Genomic DNA, 17,399 nt, shown 5'->3' with positions numbered 1-17,399 from the left:
GGGAACAGAGGTCCAGGCAGCAGAGCCGGTCGTTCTGAGCGCTCTCGTGCTGCGAAAGAGAGTAATTGGAGCATGTCTTCCTTCTTTGCTGTGTTTAGAAACGATTATCAAAGGGAGGACAAAGTTTTTGACATCTCCTGTACTAAATCTTACTTGAACTGAAATTCCCAAAGTAAAACTCTGTCTCCGAGGTAGGATTAGATCATTTTGAAAAGCTTTGTCTTCCAGTCAGTGTGTTTAATCATTTTGAGAGTAAAAAGCGCTTTTTAAGCATTAGTATATTAATCTTCAGTAAGCACAGTTACAGATGGATGGGACTAATTATTTTTGTTGTTTTAAGGGAAAATGAATTGGAAAAATATCATTTGTTGCGCAAACATGGTCATGCTTAGGTGTTGTTTAAATGACATATAGGCCCAAAGTATGTGTCCATATAGACTTCTAACTAAGGTGGAACATCCCCTTTTTGGGTGCCTCTGAGTCTAAGACAGATGATGACATTACATCAATACAAATGTCCAGATTCCACATCATGAGTGTCACGTCCTGTTGGCTATATCACTCAAGTCCTATATCAACAATGGAGCTCAGTCTTTATGGGAAGCTCTTGTGGATTTCTGAATGGACGCCACATACCCATTTCAAAACCAAACACTAGCTAGTCACATAGGCTAAACTGGTCATTATAGCCATAACAAAGAGGCTTTAGGAGGAGACGTGTAGCATTAGTGCTAAAATTCCTCAGAGGAAATTAGGGGGGAAATGGCTGCCCTACTTAAGGAAATGGTAAACTTTGCTTATCACACTGTGTGATGAATTGATTGTGCCCCAAGCAAAGTGAATTCTTTCTCAGACATGTAGTATACCAGCTTTTACTACAGCACTCACACTGAGATGCATCTAAAATCACTCTGGTAACTCAGATGGAGTAGTTACACTTGAATGTATATACCACAACCTCTGGCTATTCTGGCCTGAACACACATGCGGAAACACACACCGGCCTGCCCACTGCTCACCATCTCGTGCTGTTTTACAGACCCCATCAGGGATGGCTAAGTCCTTGCAGCTGCTCTCTGCTTGTATCCTCTTGCTCAGTTTCTCTCCTCTGTTAATCCATCATCTCTTTCTGTGCGTGTCTCTCACTCTCCTTCTCTCGCTTTGTGAAACGTAAAGCCCCTTTCTCCAAATATTTCCTTTAAGCTGGGGTTTCAGAGTTTTGTTATGCCAAGCGAACACTGCGTGGTCCCCCTGGTACAATCTGACTGCTCTGACATATCTGACCTCAACGCCAGGCCAGACCCCTCTATCCCTCGGTCCTGTTAATGGCCATCATTTTTAATGATTTCAGCTGTTTGGGCATCTGTTTAGCACATTAAATCCAGTACATTGCATTGTATATTTGCATTTTGTCTGCCCGTATATTATTGAAACAATTTTCCATTTGCACTTATACTTTTTTTCAATACAAGTACACCTGGATATGAATGATACTATTGTAAAATGTTCTACTTTAGTTACTTTATTATGCAGTTGTTACAAATGTGTTTGATTTAACATTTTTAAATAAAAATATGCAGTGCATCTACGCGTCACTCAGATAATGGTTACATATAGATTTTTTTTTTATTTTTGCATAATGATTTCACCATCTGTGGTGAAGATGATTGAATAACAAATACAATAATAATCTCACCACTCCATCCATCCAGTCCACATGCCCATGCACCAGGACAGTTAATCCTCTTGTCAGTCTCATATTTATACCTTTTCATCATCACTCACCATCAGAGCTGTATACACTGTAAAAGCAAACATGATCCATTCACAGCACTCATCTATGTTATCACCTCAAAGCTGAGGTCTGTGTGTAATAAATATGGGAATCATAATAAATATCTAAAATATCAAGAGCAGCTGTTCTGCAGCAGTAAGGGGTTTGCAATTTTAGTGGACAGATCGACCGTCTTTACACTAATATTAATTGGATTTTAGATGAATAAATATATAATATATTTAGAATCAAGATGAATGAACATTAATATTTTGAGGAAATATGAACACCATTGTGGAGTCTTCTGGTGTAGCACTGCAAAGTGTATCGGCACAAGTAATGAAGAAAATGTATGTAGCTATTGTTCAAACACTGTTTCTTGCTTCGATTACATTAATACAGTGCATATAGCAAAATGTTTGTTGTGCATTCTGCTACAGATCTTAATCTGCAAATTACAAAAAGAAAAATGTCAGAAACTTTGAAACATAGGAACTTCAGACCAAATTTATTAAATGTCATTGGAAATACAAGAGATGTAACAGTTCTAATGATGATTAAAATGTTTCACATGAAGCACACGACACATTTTCACAATATGTTTTTATGCTATGTCTTTGTATTGTGATTTGTCATCCATACAAAACAAAAACTAATTTTGCTTTACAAGCATAATGAATCTGTTATTCATACATGCTTGTCTACATTTAATTAATTTTGCCAGTGTAACAGATGGTATTGCATTGTATAATATTTTTTGCATTTGTTAATTAATCATAATGAGCTTGCACATAAGGCTCTTTAAAGCCAATCCACCAGGGCAGCATACCTACTTTTATCTAACGACAGCGCACATTTTCTCTAACAGCTCTAACACTGTGGGCTTGAAATTAAAAAAACTAATTACAGCAGCTAATGTTTGTGAATTGTTCTCCATCACACAGGGAACAAGGGAAACCCTCAGCCACCACTGTGGAATGCTGGGAGATGCCCTCTACAAGGAAAACGACTTTGCTCTCATTATTGATGGAAAGACTCTGAAATACGCCCTTACGTTTGGAGTCCGCCAGTACTTCCTGGACCTCGCCTTGTCCTGTAAAGCTGTCATATGCTGCAGGTAAGATTTACCCCAGAAACAATCAAATTAACCTAACAGGAGAACAGTCAGCAAGTAGACCTGCGGCGAACGATCGATTAAATGTTTGGTCTATAAAATGTTTAAAAATAGCAAATAACTGAATAAATTAGGTTGCTTGTGCTGTCAGACCAAATCCAAAAAGATTCACTTCAGAATTATTAAAACACTAAAATAAAGCAAAATCTTACAATTGAGAATCTAGAAGTAGATAATGTTGGGCAATTTACGCTTAAAAAAAAAAGTTTAAAAAAACTCTGTGGTTGAACTACAAAGTATATTTCTTTGCCACAAAAGTCATCCAGTATTTTATTGGCAGCAGCTTAAAAAGTGCGATAGCTGTAAATTTCAGTGGTAACTTTCAACATTATAAAGCTACACTGTTGACCTGCCCAGGCCACATAAATAATAGGAAGTACTTAAGTACTCAAGCAACCATGACGGGGTCTTGGGCCAGCAAACCTTTAGGTGCCATACGATTACTCCGTGCATTACGTCAAATTTGTATTTATTTTTTCCCCCCTTCCTCTACCTGCCTCGGCCTTTTGCACACTCTGTGGGCACTCAGATACGCCGGGAGATGAATGAGGCCTCTTAAACCACGGAGAACATAAACATTAACAGCTTCACAGCTAAAGACAGACATGCAGTTTACAGCATCATCTCCAGAGACTGTCTTTACTGTATGCTACGCTGATTTTGGTGCACAGAGAAGAAACTCCTGTAGAGGAGGCTACATAAAGTTAAAACTTACTTATGTGTCACAACTAATGATTGACTATAAGTAATGAATTAAGAATGATTTTGCGGTTTAGAGAATATGACGTGCAGTATTTGCAGCAGTCGGTTCCAGCTGCACATACAGTGCAGTTATTCTTACTGTCAGCTTCATTGTTGCTACACTTCATGTTGCAACATTACAAAGTAGATTTATTGACTTTTTTGACCCTAATAACTGAAAAATGTCCTTACATGAAAATGAAACAGAAGTATGCCAAGTAGTTTAAATTGTTTACAAGCATGAAATGTTCATGTGGCACAACTACATCATCAATAGCTGATTGATTTTAGTCATTAAGAATTAATTAAACGGGAACCACGTGTCTAGAGAAGGCGTTTCAATTGATTGAAGGAGTTACAACGTTGATACTAAGGAAACTGCAGATAACCAGCTGCTTCATCAGATGCATCATTATGGAGATCTGTTATCTCTTTGGCATTAGAGAATCTTTCCCTGTTGATGAGTGTGAACAATGACAACAGATTTGTTTTGACTCAACGTACTTGGCTCCAGCCAAACAAAATGAAAACTTCCAATGTGAACATAAATAGTTTCATGGACAGTACAGTCTTTAGTGATAGGAACAGTCTCCCATTGAGTCACTCTTGACTTTGTAGTTTCTTAGTATGTTTTGTAAATGCAGCTCCAGTTTTCAAAGACTAATATTTTCCCATTTTTAGTTCTTGCTCATAAACACAGATCTGTTACATGTTTGAGTAATTACCTGTAATCTGATATTTGTGGTGTTACTGCTCCCTTTTAGAGTATCTCCTCTTCAGAAGTCAGAGGTGGTTGAGATGGTGAAGAAGCAGGTGAAGGTGATCACGCTGGCCATCGGTGACGGTGCTAATGACGTCGGAATGATCCAAACAGCTCATGTCGGTGTGGGAATCTCAGGCAACGAGGGTCTGCAGGCAGCAAACTCCTCTGACTACTCTATTGCCCAGGTGAGGAGAACGGCAGGACATGAAGTGAAGAAAAACACAACACGTTCATTAGTAGTTGTGGATAGAAGACTTAAGTATATTCAAGACTTTTAGAGCTGACTAATGTAAAATACACTGCTGTGGAAAGGACATTAAACAAGGAACCTTTACTGGAATACAATTATGTACATAAAGTTAAAACCATAAGACCAGGCGGTCAAAATTATGCACTTTTTCAGTGTTGAAATGTGTTGTTAGCATGATCAGAATATGTTTGCTTTGAAGCTGCAGGTGCATGTCCTCATTTTGGCAGCAATACACTGATATTCGTGCTCTGTCCTCTGAAAGTCAGATTTCACAAGTTGTCAGTCCTGTCAGTGTCTTCTCAAGTGTAATATATGATAGCCTGGCACATTGTTCTGAGTAACAATGGGTCATATGTCTGAAAGGGCTTTTGCTTATACAGTGAAGCAGGAACACCTGTAAAACAGGCATCTGCTGACACCTAACTCCCAACACAACTATACAGAAACAGATTCTGGCAAAATGCTACTTAAATACACACTTACGTCCTCGTAACCTGTTTGTCTGAAACTCTGCATCGATATGTGATACTTGTAAGCAACAATAGCCACGGAGTTCCTGTGTCACGGCTCGGTTACACAGCATGCTGCTCGTCACAACATCATGTTTCTGTTGCAGCCAAGGGGCTTGAGAGTATGGGAAACCAATAGTTGACTAAGACACAGTACACTTTCTGTGCTTCAGTATGCAATTACTAGTCAAGAGACTCGGGTTTGTCTTAAGTGCCCCCTTCAATCTACATGACATAGAAAGTGTAAGTCTTTCACAAACAGGTGGCCTCTTATAATCCATTTAGGTTGTGTCCCCACATCAAATTAAATTACACCTCCAGACATCCACTGGTACTTTCCGCATCTCGGTGTTATGCTACATTAAGTGTAATTTGCCGACTGCAAACTGAAATCAATCCTGCAAAGTTGTATAACGTGTTTGTTTTTTTTGTTTTTTTTTATTCCTTTACATGATTTGTATTAATATTCTAGACTGTCAGATGGGCTCATTGCTGCTGGAGATGATTGGGCAGCTAGTTTCTAAGATTTAGTGCTTGAAAACTAAGAGCTATCTGTTAAAGCAAGTGGAGAGTACAGAGGCTTCGGGTCGAGGCACCTCTGCTGTCCGTCTGTCATCAGCTTAGATCTGTGTTAACTGATGTTTGATCCAGCCGTTGGAGGGGTCACACAAACTGGGGGCCGCCACTGTGCTTTTATTTCACCGAGGAGTTCTTTGGTGATGCTGAAAGACGTGCAGGCCTTCAAATAAACAAACTTGTGTTTCTCTCAAAAAGTTTCGCCCTGCTTCTCCTAACCCCCACTCCAGTTTCATAGGCATTTTTAAGATTTTTTTCTTTGTCGGATGGCAAGAGGATGTGATGAAACACTTGCTTTAAATTTCTGCTTCAGTGTTATCACGCTGGATCAGCCAGGAATTGCACTGAAATTGAAAGTTCGCCGCAGGCCTTAAATAGTGGTATAATTATGAGGCCATTTAACTATTATGTTGAGCCCTTGGAGACCAATACCCCCATATGAACCCCTCTAATTTCAGCAACTCAAAGCTCGGCCTTACAGTCTCTGCCTAGACATTTCTGGAATGTGTTAGTGAGAGCTTTGACCACAATGCCTCATCAGTCCTTTAGCCCTCTGCTGGGGAATGACAAAAGACTTTCTTTAATCTTGAAGTTCCTGTAACTGCTTTAGTGTTCCAGCGCTGATCTCTGATTATGAGGAGCCATTAGAGAGTCTACTGTACACAGACTTGTGCTGTTCATTCATCTTGTCGTTTTCCTCCATTTACTTCCCTCCCACACAGTTCAAATACCTAAAGAATCTGCTGCTCGTCCATGGAGCCTGGAATTACAACCGTGTAGCCAAGTGTATCCTCTACTGCTTCTACAAGAATATTGTTCTCTACATCATCGAGGTAAGTCCCACACTGTAGCTCTCCAGACTAAAAGTCACCCAACGAACCAGATATGAATGCAGAGCTTTGACATTCTTTCCCCAAATGACACAAATACTATGTAAAGGAAAAAAAAATCTTTATTAGAATTTCCATGTCTGTATGTCTGTTGACGGGGTCCTCATGTTATGGGCCAGTTTGTGCAGCTTTTGGGTGATTGGTTTGAGTTTTGACATAGCTGAACATACACAAACAAACGGGTCCACTCACAGGCATATACACTCAGTAATGAAGAGAAATCTATATGTAATTAACAGGAATCCTGCCTTTAGGAAGTCCTCACTTTATTGGGGTTTCCCAGAATGTTAATCCAGGAAGTTCATCGGAATAAGTGTGAGGTACAACCACCCCACGAGAGATCCAACCCATTTCTACTTATTCCCTACAATTACAGGACATTCACTTTTACCATTGTGCTGACAGAAGTTACAGATAAATATGGTTATAACACTAAAAATGCTAACGGATACATGTACAGTGATTATGTCCAAGCAGGTAATGACATATTATTAAAACAAAGCTTGCTCATAGAGGATCCAGGGTGTCTTTGCATTTGAAGGATTGTCATGTATGTGCTTGTAGTGTCAAAACTTTCTAAATTTGTCAGGCTACTCTCCATAATTACAAATGCTGTATCAGTTAAATTAAGTACCTTAATTTAATATGTCATAGAGTCGTATGTTATTACAGTAGGTTAGGGTTAAGTAATAACACTGTAAGGTCTCAGCCTTAATATGTATTATAGTTGGTATTGTATAGTGGTATAGTAAGTAAAGTAATGTTTTTGATCATTTATGTGGGGTTTTAACCGCTAATATGTAAATTACCAAAGTTAAATTAATCCCAATATCTAAACTTGATAGTTTAAGTCGTAACACCAATCATAGTCTTTTCTATTGGAAAACACGTTGACACAGTGACTGTTGTTTTTGCTATACACAAAAATGGTGTCTTGACTAATAATATTGTTATAACTTTGTATCAGCATCAATATGTGATAATAGTCTCATATCATATATCTTACTTTTTCAATTTCATTGAAAGCCTTTCTTTTGTTTGCTAAAAAACAGTTTAACAAAGCATATATTCATGAGGGTTTATGTAACATGTTAAAAGTGTAACTTCATTCTGATGTTGAAAATAAGATTGAATGACAAGACAATAATAATCTTGACCTTTTACTCCACCCTGGAATTATTAACTTTTTATTATACCGATATTGTTTACAGACACTCAACCCTTGCTCTCCCTGCATGCTCTCCCTGCATGTCTGAGAATAAGGGTTATACGTTTTATCTCTGTTTCTCCCAGCATGAGTCAGTTGGTGTGCGGTGGGTTTGATGGCATGTGACAGATACCAGACCCCTGTGCAGATTGTAGGTTCAGAGCTAAAACCAAGAGTGACCAGACAGGTTAAGTGCTTCCTATCAGCAGCAGCTGTATCACTGGCAGTGCTCAGATGTTTTGATCTATAGGCCATGCACTTGTCTGATGACAGTAACTTTGCATCAACTCAAAAAGTCTAAATCAGAAACTGCTGAATGTTTGATGACACTTTGCTCCACACTACACACCAGGAGGGTTTAATAGAGAGACAGTACGATAGTGTATTTATTCTTTTTACCTTTCGAATTTGGAGCCATATGGTCATAAAATGTGCTGTTAATTGCAAATGAAATGCCAGTGCATTTCTCTGGTGCTTAGGTAGTCGGATAATTAATTAGGTGGGAACTTCATCACTCACGCTGAGTGTCTTTGGCTACACCACACGGCATAAATTAAATATAAACAAGACAAGTGAGGACTTAAATAGAAAAAAAAACCCCACAGCATCAGGGAAGAAGGGAGAAGAATGGAAAAAGACAATGTTTGTGCTGTTAAATGAATGGTCCCTCCAGCTCGCTACACTTCTGTTGTCCGGGGGGGATGATTTACACTTTTCCACTGTTTTTGCTCATGAAAAGGGGACAATTAGGAGGGTGCTCCCTGGCCAAGATCAGCTACATGTTTTTAAAATATCATCACCACATAACCTGTGATGGAAATATGAGCACTTTAAACTTCTCTTTTGTTCATCCTCTTTCTATGATACTTGACCTGTGATCCCATTTTTCATCCTCATTCTAGTTTATGTGCCATGAAAAATCAGTAGACTACGTTTAACATTCCAGCATGTCTGCTCCTGGCTTATTGGGACCTGAAGAAAAAAAGAGGGTAGTTGGTCTCCTACCAGGCTGTAACTGCAGTTATTAAATTATTGCAACTGTTCGATTACGTTGCCCTTTTCCAGATAAGGTAACTGCTAGTTGCATATCCAAGTTCAATTTCAGCAAATGTAATTTTCTGTTGGCAAAAACCATTACGTTTGACATTTCTTCTGTGCCTGAAAATTGAATTTTCTTTGTCTGTCTGTGTTTTGAACCATGTTTCCAACCTTGCAGTGTTTACCTCACTCGTCAAGTTCAAAGGAGGGGGCATAACGTCTGATGTACTTATTTCTCTGCCCTTCATTAGAATTCTAAATGTCCCTGCATAATGGTAGAGCTCACAAACACATCAAAACCTGGGCCAAATTCTTCTCCACATCCGTTTTTTTGTGCATGCAGCTCCAGCTCCACTTTGAAACATACCAGGTCCCTTTTCAAAGGTCTTTTCCAACAACTGGAACATAACATCTATAGTTCTGTCTGCAGGGCGAGCTTCTTTCCAGCACACCTTTTGTCGCCCTCTGAAAACACAAGTCCCCTCCCCCCATGCTACACTCCTTCAGGGGTCTGAAGTAGATAATGGGACATTTCTTCACTGTTTGGCTGCTTCAGTATTTCAAATGTCCCTGTTTTGTTAGACCCTGACATCTAACACACCAGCAACCCCGGGGTATGAGTAAAAGCTGCATTTGTTGCACTAATAGGTTTACTTTTGAGCTCACATGTTTTTCTTTTCGACTCTCGGCCTACCTTGCAAGGAGAGAATCGGGGATGTTGACGGGAATTTTAACTTTTTGTTCGCAGCACCATTGTCCTGTACAGTGTGAGCTACAATTTGAATGCCAGGGCTGGGAGACTCTGTGTTTAAGCCTCTTTTCATCTCCCTCTCTTTCCTCTGGGTCTTATAAGAGACATAGAGTAGGAGGGTGAAGGATTCTTGGGCTATTGTGGCAGACGTGAATGTGAGCGCAACTTTAGTCTGAAGCTCTTGGAACAATTCAGGATTTTCTGCGACTCACTGAGGGTTAATTGTGGGCAAGAATGTAAGGCTGTCACTCAGTGGATGATTGGCTGACAGGTGGAACTGCTTCACAGCCTTTCTTTTGGCTTTTCTGATCTTGTTGATTGTAGTTGGCATTTCTTTTCCTAATCAGTTCCTGAGCGGTTCAAGTGTAGTCACGCTCGAGGCATGACTTTGTGTTTGATTGAAAACGGCAGCCATAATTATTCAAATATTTCTTAAACAATGTGCCTCGTAACTTAATGAACTTCAGGCATAATTCATAGCCTCGATTTTGTAACAAATTACACCCCTGAGTAGAGAATAGGAGTGAAAAGGGTTGAATCCAGGCGCATTAACGTTAAGAGACCTTTCTAAAGAAAGCCATAGCAACTCAATTCAAATGGACGATCCAGCTGGCCACTCAGGTTTGATTGACACATTGCCAGGGTGCTACAGAGGGGGCTGATGGACAAGTGGCATTTATGAGGCAATTACATGAAAGCTGCATTCAGTGGAGCTCAGTGTAGTCAGAGAGTAGCAGAGCAAAGCCTGCCAACCAGTAGCACAGAATTAATCCACAGAGGCCATGCCTGGCATTGTAAGGCAGCTTCTGTTTGTAGCTCCACATATTTCCAGCATATTTATCAGCTTTTTCTTTACGTCCCTCTTTATTCTTTGCTTGCTTTGTGAATGAATTCTATTGGAAATTCTGCTAAGCTTAAGAGTATCAGGACTCTCATTGTTGGGGACAAATGTCAGACTCCCTCAACCCCCCAGCCACTTCTAGACAACTCTGCAGAGCTGCAGAGAAGCCTTGGATTCAATTATTTTTCATTTGCTGATGAATATGCAAGTCGCCTTATCGGCTAGCTGCTGCCCAATCCTCCCTTTTTTTTTTCTCCAGCTCCCGCTTCCTTCCATCACTGTTTTTCATGATGTGCATTGGGGGAGAGAGGCCAGCCACACCCCTCCGCTGAGTGGCACTCAATGAGGAGAAGAAAAGGGGACGAAAAATCCTGCCTGGTACTTCCCCTAATGAGCAAATCAATGCATCTGTCCCTCAAGAGACAGAAAGAGTGAGAAAAAGAGAGAAGCTATTGGGACCCCGAGGACCAGGCCAAAACACTCACACAGAAGCAGTTACCACATGCTATGAATAGGAGCCTTTTTTAACTTAGCACAACAATATATCAGCCCAGAGCTACTCATTGAGCGGAGCTGTAATTAATTCAGCAGTTTGACCTACCCGCTAGCCTCTCGTTACCATTGCTTGAGCCACGCTAATGGTTGAACCTGCCTCATGGCTTGGGCTTCATCTACACATAACCCATAGCAACGGCATCTGAATTTATTTCTCGACAAGCCAAGACCAAAAACACCTAAGACTATTGTTGTGTTGCCAGAAGATGTACTGTATGCCTTTTGGATTCAGAACTGCTTGGTCCCAGATTCAAACAGGACACACTAGATGCGTTTAAAACCAGGCCCCTTCATATAAAGAAACAACATCATGGTAGAGTGCACCTGATGGAGTCGAGGGTGGAATCTGTGATGGGTGGGTGTAGCAGAGGAGGGAGGGGTCGGGGGCAGAATCTCGGGGCTCACACATAAGCACAGGCTTCGTCTACCCCTCCCAAACTACCCATGGAAGGAACGAACAGGGGTGGCTGGGTGGGTGACATTTGTTTTCATGCATATGCTTACACGATTAAATGGGCAGCACCAGTGGCAGATTGGTATTGGTCGTGTAGACAGTGGCAGCGGCGGGTGGGGCCCTCAAACAGGCTTTGTCCCAATCTGAGAATTTGTAGCAGTTCATGCCTTCATAATGAAGTTAAATGAAGCGAGGAAATGCTTGGTTGGCCATGGCCAAAACACAGCACCCCTGATGTTCCCTTGACAGTTTTGGCATGAGCAAGAGCCCGTCCTGGACCACAAAGTGTCAAATTGTAACACAGCGAGGTGCGATTTTTTGATTCACAGTACGTAAACAATTTTCAGGTTGTGCAGTCAGTTTTACTTCAGGATGTGTCCGATGGATCTGCTTTACAGCGACTAAAAATTCATTCATGCGCCATTTTTTCCGACCAGATTGTATCTTTCGCTTCACTTGCATGTTAGAATATTTTATTTAGAATACCTGGCTTCTGTCTTGATCTCAGACATTCATTTAAGTTCTGATAAGTATGACAAAGATACGGTGATAAGACTCGTTTCCACCCAGCAGATGGTTTACATTACCTCTGTCTCCCTTTCCTGACACAGTATATCAAAGTCTCCATCATTCAGTCTCACAGACCTACTCTGGCTCTACAACTAGCCTCATCTGTCACCCACATGTCGTTGGATAGGGAAACAGTATTAAGATATATGTTTGGAGGTAATCCTGTGATGAATCCAGCGGACAATTTGCGTCGTGGAGGTGGCATCTGGAGGTCTTTGCTTTCCCAGTGTCACTCATTTTTCCTCATTTGGCCTGTTTTAGCCCATCTGCCTTTCCTCAGTTTGAGATTTAGCTGAGTTAGACTAATAACACGTTGATCACAGCTCAGCACTCCACACTAAACCACATTAGTTAAAGGAAATATTTTACTTCCCTGTTCTACTCCTGAAACAAACTGTGTTGCAAAATGCATCAACCTTGCACTTATTTTAATGATACATCAGCAGGAGCTGTTCTCCCTTTGATCTGTTCTTTTTACGTAAACGATAGATCCTGCAGTCTCAATCTGAGCTCTCTGTTGTCATAAGACGGTGAAGAATGTAGTGTGACAGAAAAATGGATTGTTAGTCTGTAGACATACTGAGCCTGTCTCGAATCTTAACAATGGTAACCTCTTACCCCCACTATATCTAATGGAAAGCATGTACTGACAGGGCAATTAGAAAGACTCCTGTATCAAATTCATGTTCAAGTGCCTTACAGAATAAAATGACTGGAAGAGGGGAATGCAGGTATTTTAGACGTGAGAGCATATTTGTGATCATGGTTTGCCAATGAAAATAATTAACTCCTCAATACAAACTATATTATAAATCTGTAAGTACATTGCTTTCTGTTCTTATTTGGCTGTTCTGACATTTTCTTTGTAATTTTTGTCTTTCTTAGATCTGGTTTGCATTCGTCAATGGCTTCTCTGGTCAAATTCTGTTTGAACGCTGGTGCATTGGCTTGTACAATGTGGTGAGTGTAAAAAAAAATGCCCACTTTACTCCTCTACTTCTGTCCTCTCTTTGACACAGTACTGACTTGCTGTTGTGCTTCCAAACGGATCCCTTTATTGCATGATTATGTCATCAACATCCTGAACAATTTTTCCTTTATTTATGACCTGTTGTCAAGTCCATATTCCCTCTGTGCCCTAAACTATGTAATGAATTTGAAAGAACAACAGCTTTGCTTGCCCCAAAGAGTATAGTTACTCAGAGCAGCTATGTATAAATGATAAAAGAATAGGAAGACTGGAGCAGCAAGTGAGCTGACTACTGATGCAGGGAGTCCCACAGGGCACTATAGTAGGGCCACTCCTAATGAACTCATATTTCATATCTGTCATGAATTAAGTAGAAGGAAAAAATGTGCATCTGTAGTCTGATCTTTAATTCCATGCTGTTAAGACCACACTGACTTGAAATGTAACTTTAAACTGTTCAATAAAACAAACTCAATTCAGTCAGCAAAAATGCATGAGAGAAGTGTGAAGTGAAATTTCCCTGCGCTCCCGATACATTTGAGGTGCTGATCGGCCTCAAATGGAAGTAATTTATGGGAGGGAAAAACTGTCAAGTGAAGAGGACATTTCCCCAGCCCTGCCTCTTGCATTATTTCATAATAAACCCTTAGAACCAGTACTGTATTAGGGGTGGGAAGAGGGTTCAGTCTTTTACTTTATCCAAAAAACTCTGGGAATTCCTCCGCTCAGTGGGAGTCTGTTGGAGGCAGTGGGCTGAATCCGCCCCTCAATGGAGATCTTCCTCGGCTTGGCTCTGAATAAGAAAGGAGTCCAGTGGAGCATGTCCTGTGGCCTGCTGGTGCTGCAGACGGAGGCCTGCACACTCCCTCTCCAGATGGGCCTGCAGGGAAGTTTCACCAACTGACCCACTGAGCCCCCCCAGCCACACAATACCATCACTCGTCTGTCAGCAGCTGCTATACAGAACATTACAACACCACTAAGAAATTACACTTTGGCCAGACTTAAATACCTGCTTCTTAGTCAAGAACGTCGCAGATGTTCACTGGAGATGGGTTTTGCATATGAACGGACTTGAAGCATGACAAATCAAAATAAGAAATCCCAAAGGGTTTTAAGGTCAGTGATCTTCAATGATGTAAACCTAAGAGTGGAGCAAGTGGAGAACAGAGGGAAGCAGATTCTTTTACAAGTTTAATATATGGAGGTGATGGGAATGATGAAGACAGGGAATACCATTAGTTTGAACGATTACGTATTAGGTTCAAAGTCAGATGTTTAAATGGAAATCTTCTCAACGGAACTTAAAATCATTCTGTATTCAACTCAGGTTGATGTTGTTTTTGTGCTTTGTTTAAATGTAGATCTTCACTGCTTTGCCTCCGCTCACTCTGGGAATCTTTGAGCGCTCCTGCAGGAAAGAAAATATGCTGAAGTATCCTGAACTCTACAAAACCTCCCAGAATGCAATGGGTTTTAATACCAAGGTAGGTACATTTTAACAGTGTTAATGGCACAGAATCAGATTTAAATACTATCAGATTACTTTTTTTATCGCCCTCATTTTAATGTTTGTGGTGCAGCAGTTTGTGCTGTTATCAATTCAGTTCAATTTAGTTTCATTTTTATATTAATAATTCATGAAACAAGTAATCTAAGAGAACTTTACATAGTAAGGAAAAGACAATATTACTGTATAAACTCATAATATTATATTAAAGAGAAACCCAACAAATCCAACAATTCTGTGTGAATAAGCACTTTGGTGACAGTGGAAAGAAAAAACTCCCTTCTATCGTTTACTTTCTTTTTTTTTCTTTTTTTTTTTAACTTATTTTCCTGATTGTCCTGTTTTTCTGCTACACACCATAAATCCTTTACTGCAAGTTATCCAGTTTCTCTCAGTATAATGAAATATTGCACCATAGTTCACTTCAAACCTGGGTTGTCAGGAAGTAGTACTTAGTTTCCCCAACTTATTTTCTAGAAGTTATTATGTTGCTAGGGTTTAATTTACTATTTAAATGCTGTATCACTTCTGGAAGATGACTACCAACAGTAGAGGATCAGTAAATACCATGTTGGCAAATTTTTAATAAGTCAGCTTGCTTTGTGTGACACACAACACTCACAAATTTAGTATAGTTGTACTGTATCATCACAAGTTGAGAAATTATTATATGCTCTGCCAAAAACATAAAAAAGGTAAGACGTTCCAGCTTTTACAGCCAATTAACATCACCTTAATGATGGGAGACGTTCCTGTTGTGTTGCTGTGATGGACCGAGGCATCTCCCGTGTCACTGACCTGGCAGCTGTAGCTACTGGCTCTCCGGCCATAGCCTTGCTTGGCCCGGCTTGACCTATTCTGTCTGGTCGTGGGGGCTGTCCGTTAGCTTTCCCCCACTGGTAATAAAGTTGTCTCCTCCTTTCTCCATGCTGAGCCACAGACTCCCAGACCCTCCTCACAGGCGTGGTGACCTGGTTAGCACCACATGGAGGTGGATTAAAGGCGGATTGGCCATGGTGGTCAGGGGCAGGGAAGGTCAGATAGGTTGGAGGGGGGAAGCAGCAGAAAGAATTGGAATAGAGAGTGTGCTGTCATTGTGTGACGGCATTTGTTGCGGAAAATTATGCAATTTGTTTAAGTGAGGCAGTTGTTTGTTCTCAGAGCAAGGCTATCAGATCTCATTTAACACACACAGGAGCTTGTATCCAGTGACGTTCAATTTAGCCACTTTTACTAACCAAGAACTCCTCACTTCTGTTAAAAGGGACAGAAGTTTGTTGAAGAGTGAATGCAAATTACTCCAAATTCCTTCTGAACAACAGTCTTCAAAAAATTCTGACCCTCAGAAACACACATTTAGTGGGGATCTATTTCAAACCAAATAATCTTTAAAGTAATTCTCTAGTTTTGTCTTTGATGCTTTTCTTTTTCAACTGTTTAAAATGCAACACATTTAAAAGCGTCACACTCAGATGTGGGAAGTAATGAGATATGTTTTTTCACTGTTATTTATTTATTTTTGGCATTTTATACAAAAAAACCCTAATTATTTTCTATTATAATCATTAATTCTCACACTGTTTTTAATAATTGTAAACAGAAGAGGACGTATCTCCCAGAGCTATTAATGAGAAAAGAAGAAAACAATTTAAGATTGTCATGTTAAAGTGGATTAATTAGCATACTGTGGATCAGCAGGTAAATATGCAAATCCACTTAATGAATGAGAAGAAATGTAAGACCGTTTTGTAGAAAAACAGATGTTTAACTCTAAATCAATGCCTTATGTTGTTTGTAGAGTTTTCGAAGGTTTTGCCTCAGACATCATCTTTATTTTGTTTATTATGAACTCTACTGTAGATTAGAGGTACATGACAACACATCTTCTGATGTAGTTGTCCAACGATTTGTATGAATCCTGCAATAGGGTGGATTTTCCCTTCTTTTAACTTTTTTTGAAGACTTCAATAAGCTATTCAGGCCAGAGACGGATCACAAAAATATGCGTCTGATAGTTTAGAAGCAAATGAACCTCAATTTTGTTTGGGCCACGTTTTCCAAGGCCCATAAATGATGACTCGGCCAGGTCAGCAGGTTGTTTTTGCTGGCTTGTCCACTCTTTTCCCGAGATATTTTCCTTGCAGCTGGCCCGAGGCGAGGCGAGAAAATCCAGCAGGAATTTGGCCCCTCGAAGCCTGTCTTTCTGCACGCCTGGCTCTTTTGTACACAACAGATACTGTCTTTGTGAATTAAAGCTGTTTGTGTTGAGGTGCGAGAAGGGAGAGACTGAGGGTGTTAGAAGCTCAAGGCGTGGCTTCTGCTATGTTGCCCATTCACTTTTAAATACATATTCCGGACACTTAGGCCACCCCAATAAACTGCGCTCCCCTTTATGTAGACTCAGTAATTGCGGCAGTTTACCAGCAACTGTCACCTCTTATGCAGCACCTTTCCCTCTCTTCTACTCTTTTTTTTTTTTTTTTTCCCCTCCTTACCTCACTTGCTTGCAGAAGCAGGAAGGACTGGGCAGCTCTGGAAATATTTGGCTCAATATTAATTACTGGCTTTCATGCGCTTTTTTTTTTTTTGGCAATTAGGACCTTCACAAAGGGCCGAATCTTTACAGGACAGACTGAGCATTCATTCGGCGGGGATCCCTAGCAACTTGCTGGGAAACAAGGGAAAGAGAGTTGGGTGGCAGGAGGGGTGAAAGGGAGGATCCCACTGTGACAAATGATTATGAACATTTATTGATTTCATTAGCATTCATTACTGTAGAGAGGAAACTGGGGCTGCTTTGCACCCCTGCAGTGTTTGGGATGGGAT

General features: G+C 40.3%; 1 protein-coding gene across 6 annotated transcripts in view; it reads left to right on the top strand.

Moving 5' to 3' along the window:
* The window catches only part of atp8a1 (ATPase phospholipid transporting 8A1), a 108,121-nt gene that overhangs the window by 69,291 nt on the left and 21,431 nt on the right, over positions 1-17,399 (top strand). For all 6 annotated transcript variants that reach the window (XM_008295098.1, XM_008295114.1, XM_008295081.1 and 3 more), the window contains 5 exons: positions 2,719-2,891; positions 4,454-4,637; positions 6,510-6,620; positions 12,979-13,053; positions 14,428-14,550. In XM_008295098.1, coding sequence (XP_008293320.1) covers positions 2,719-2,891; positions 4,454-4,637; positions 6,510-6,620; positions 12,979-13,053; positions 14,428-14,550 — 666 coding nt within the window. The remainder of the gene's footprint in view (positions 1-2,718; positions 2,892-4,453; positions 4,638-6,509; positions 6,621-12,978; positions 13,054-14,427; positions 14,551-17,399) is intronic.

The sequence above is a fragment of the Stegastes partitus genome, unplaced genomic scaffold (genome assembly GCF_000690725.1).
Source record: "Stegastes partitus isolate 25-593 unplaced genomic scaffold, Stegastes_partitus-1.0.2 Scaffold22, whole genome shotgun sequence".
In the NCBI taxonomy this organism is placed as follows: Eukaryota; Metazoa; Chordata; class Actinopteri; family Pomacentridae; genus Stegastes; species Stegastes partitus.
This window is presented reverse-complemented; position numbering and strand designations above follow the sequence as displayed.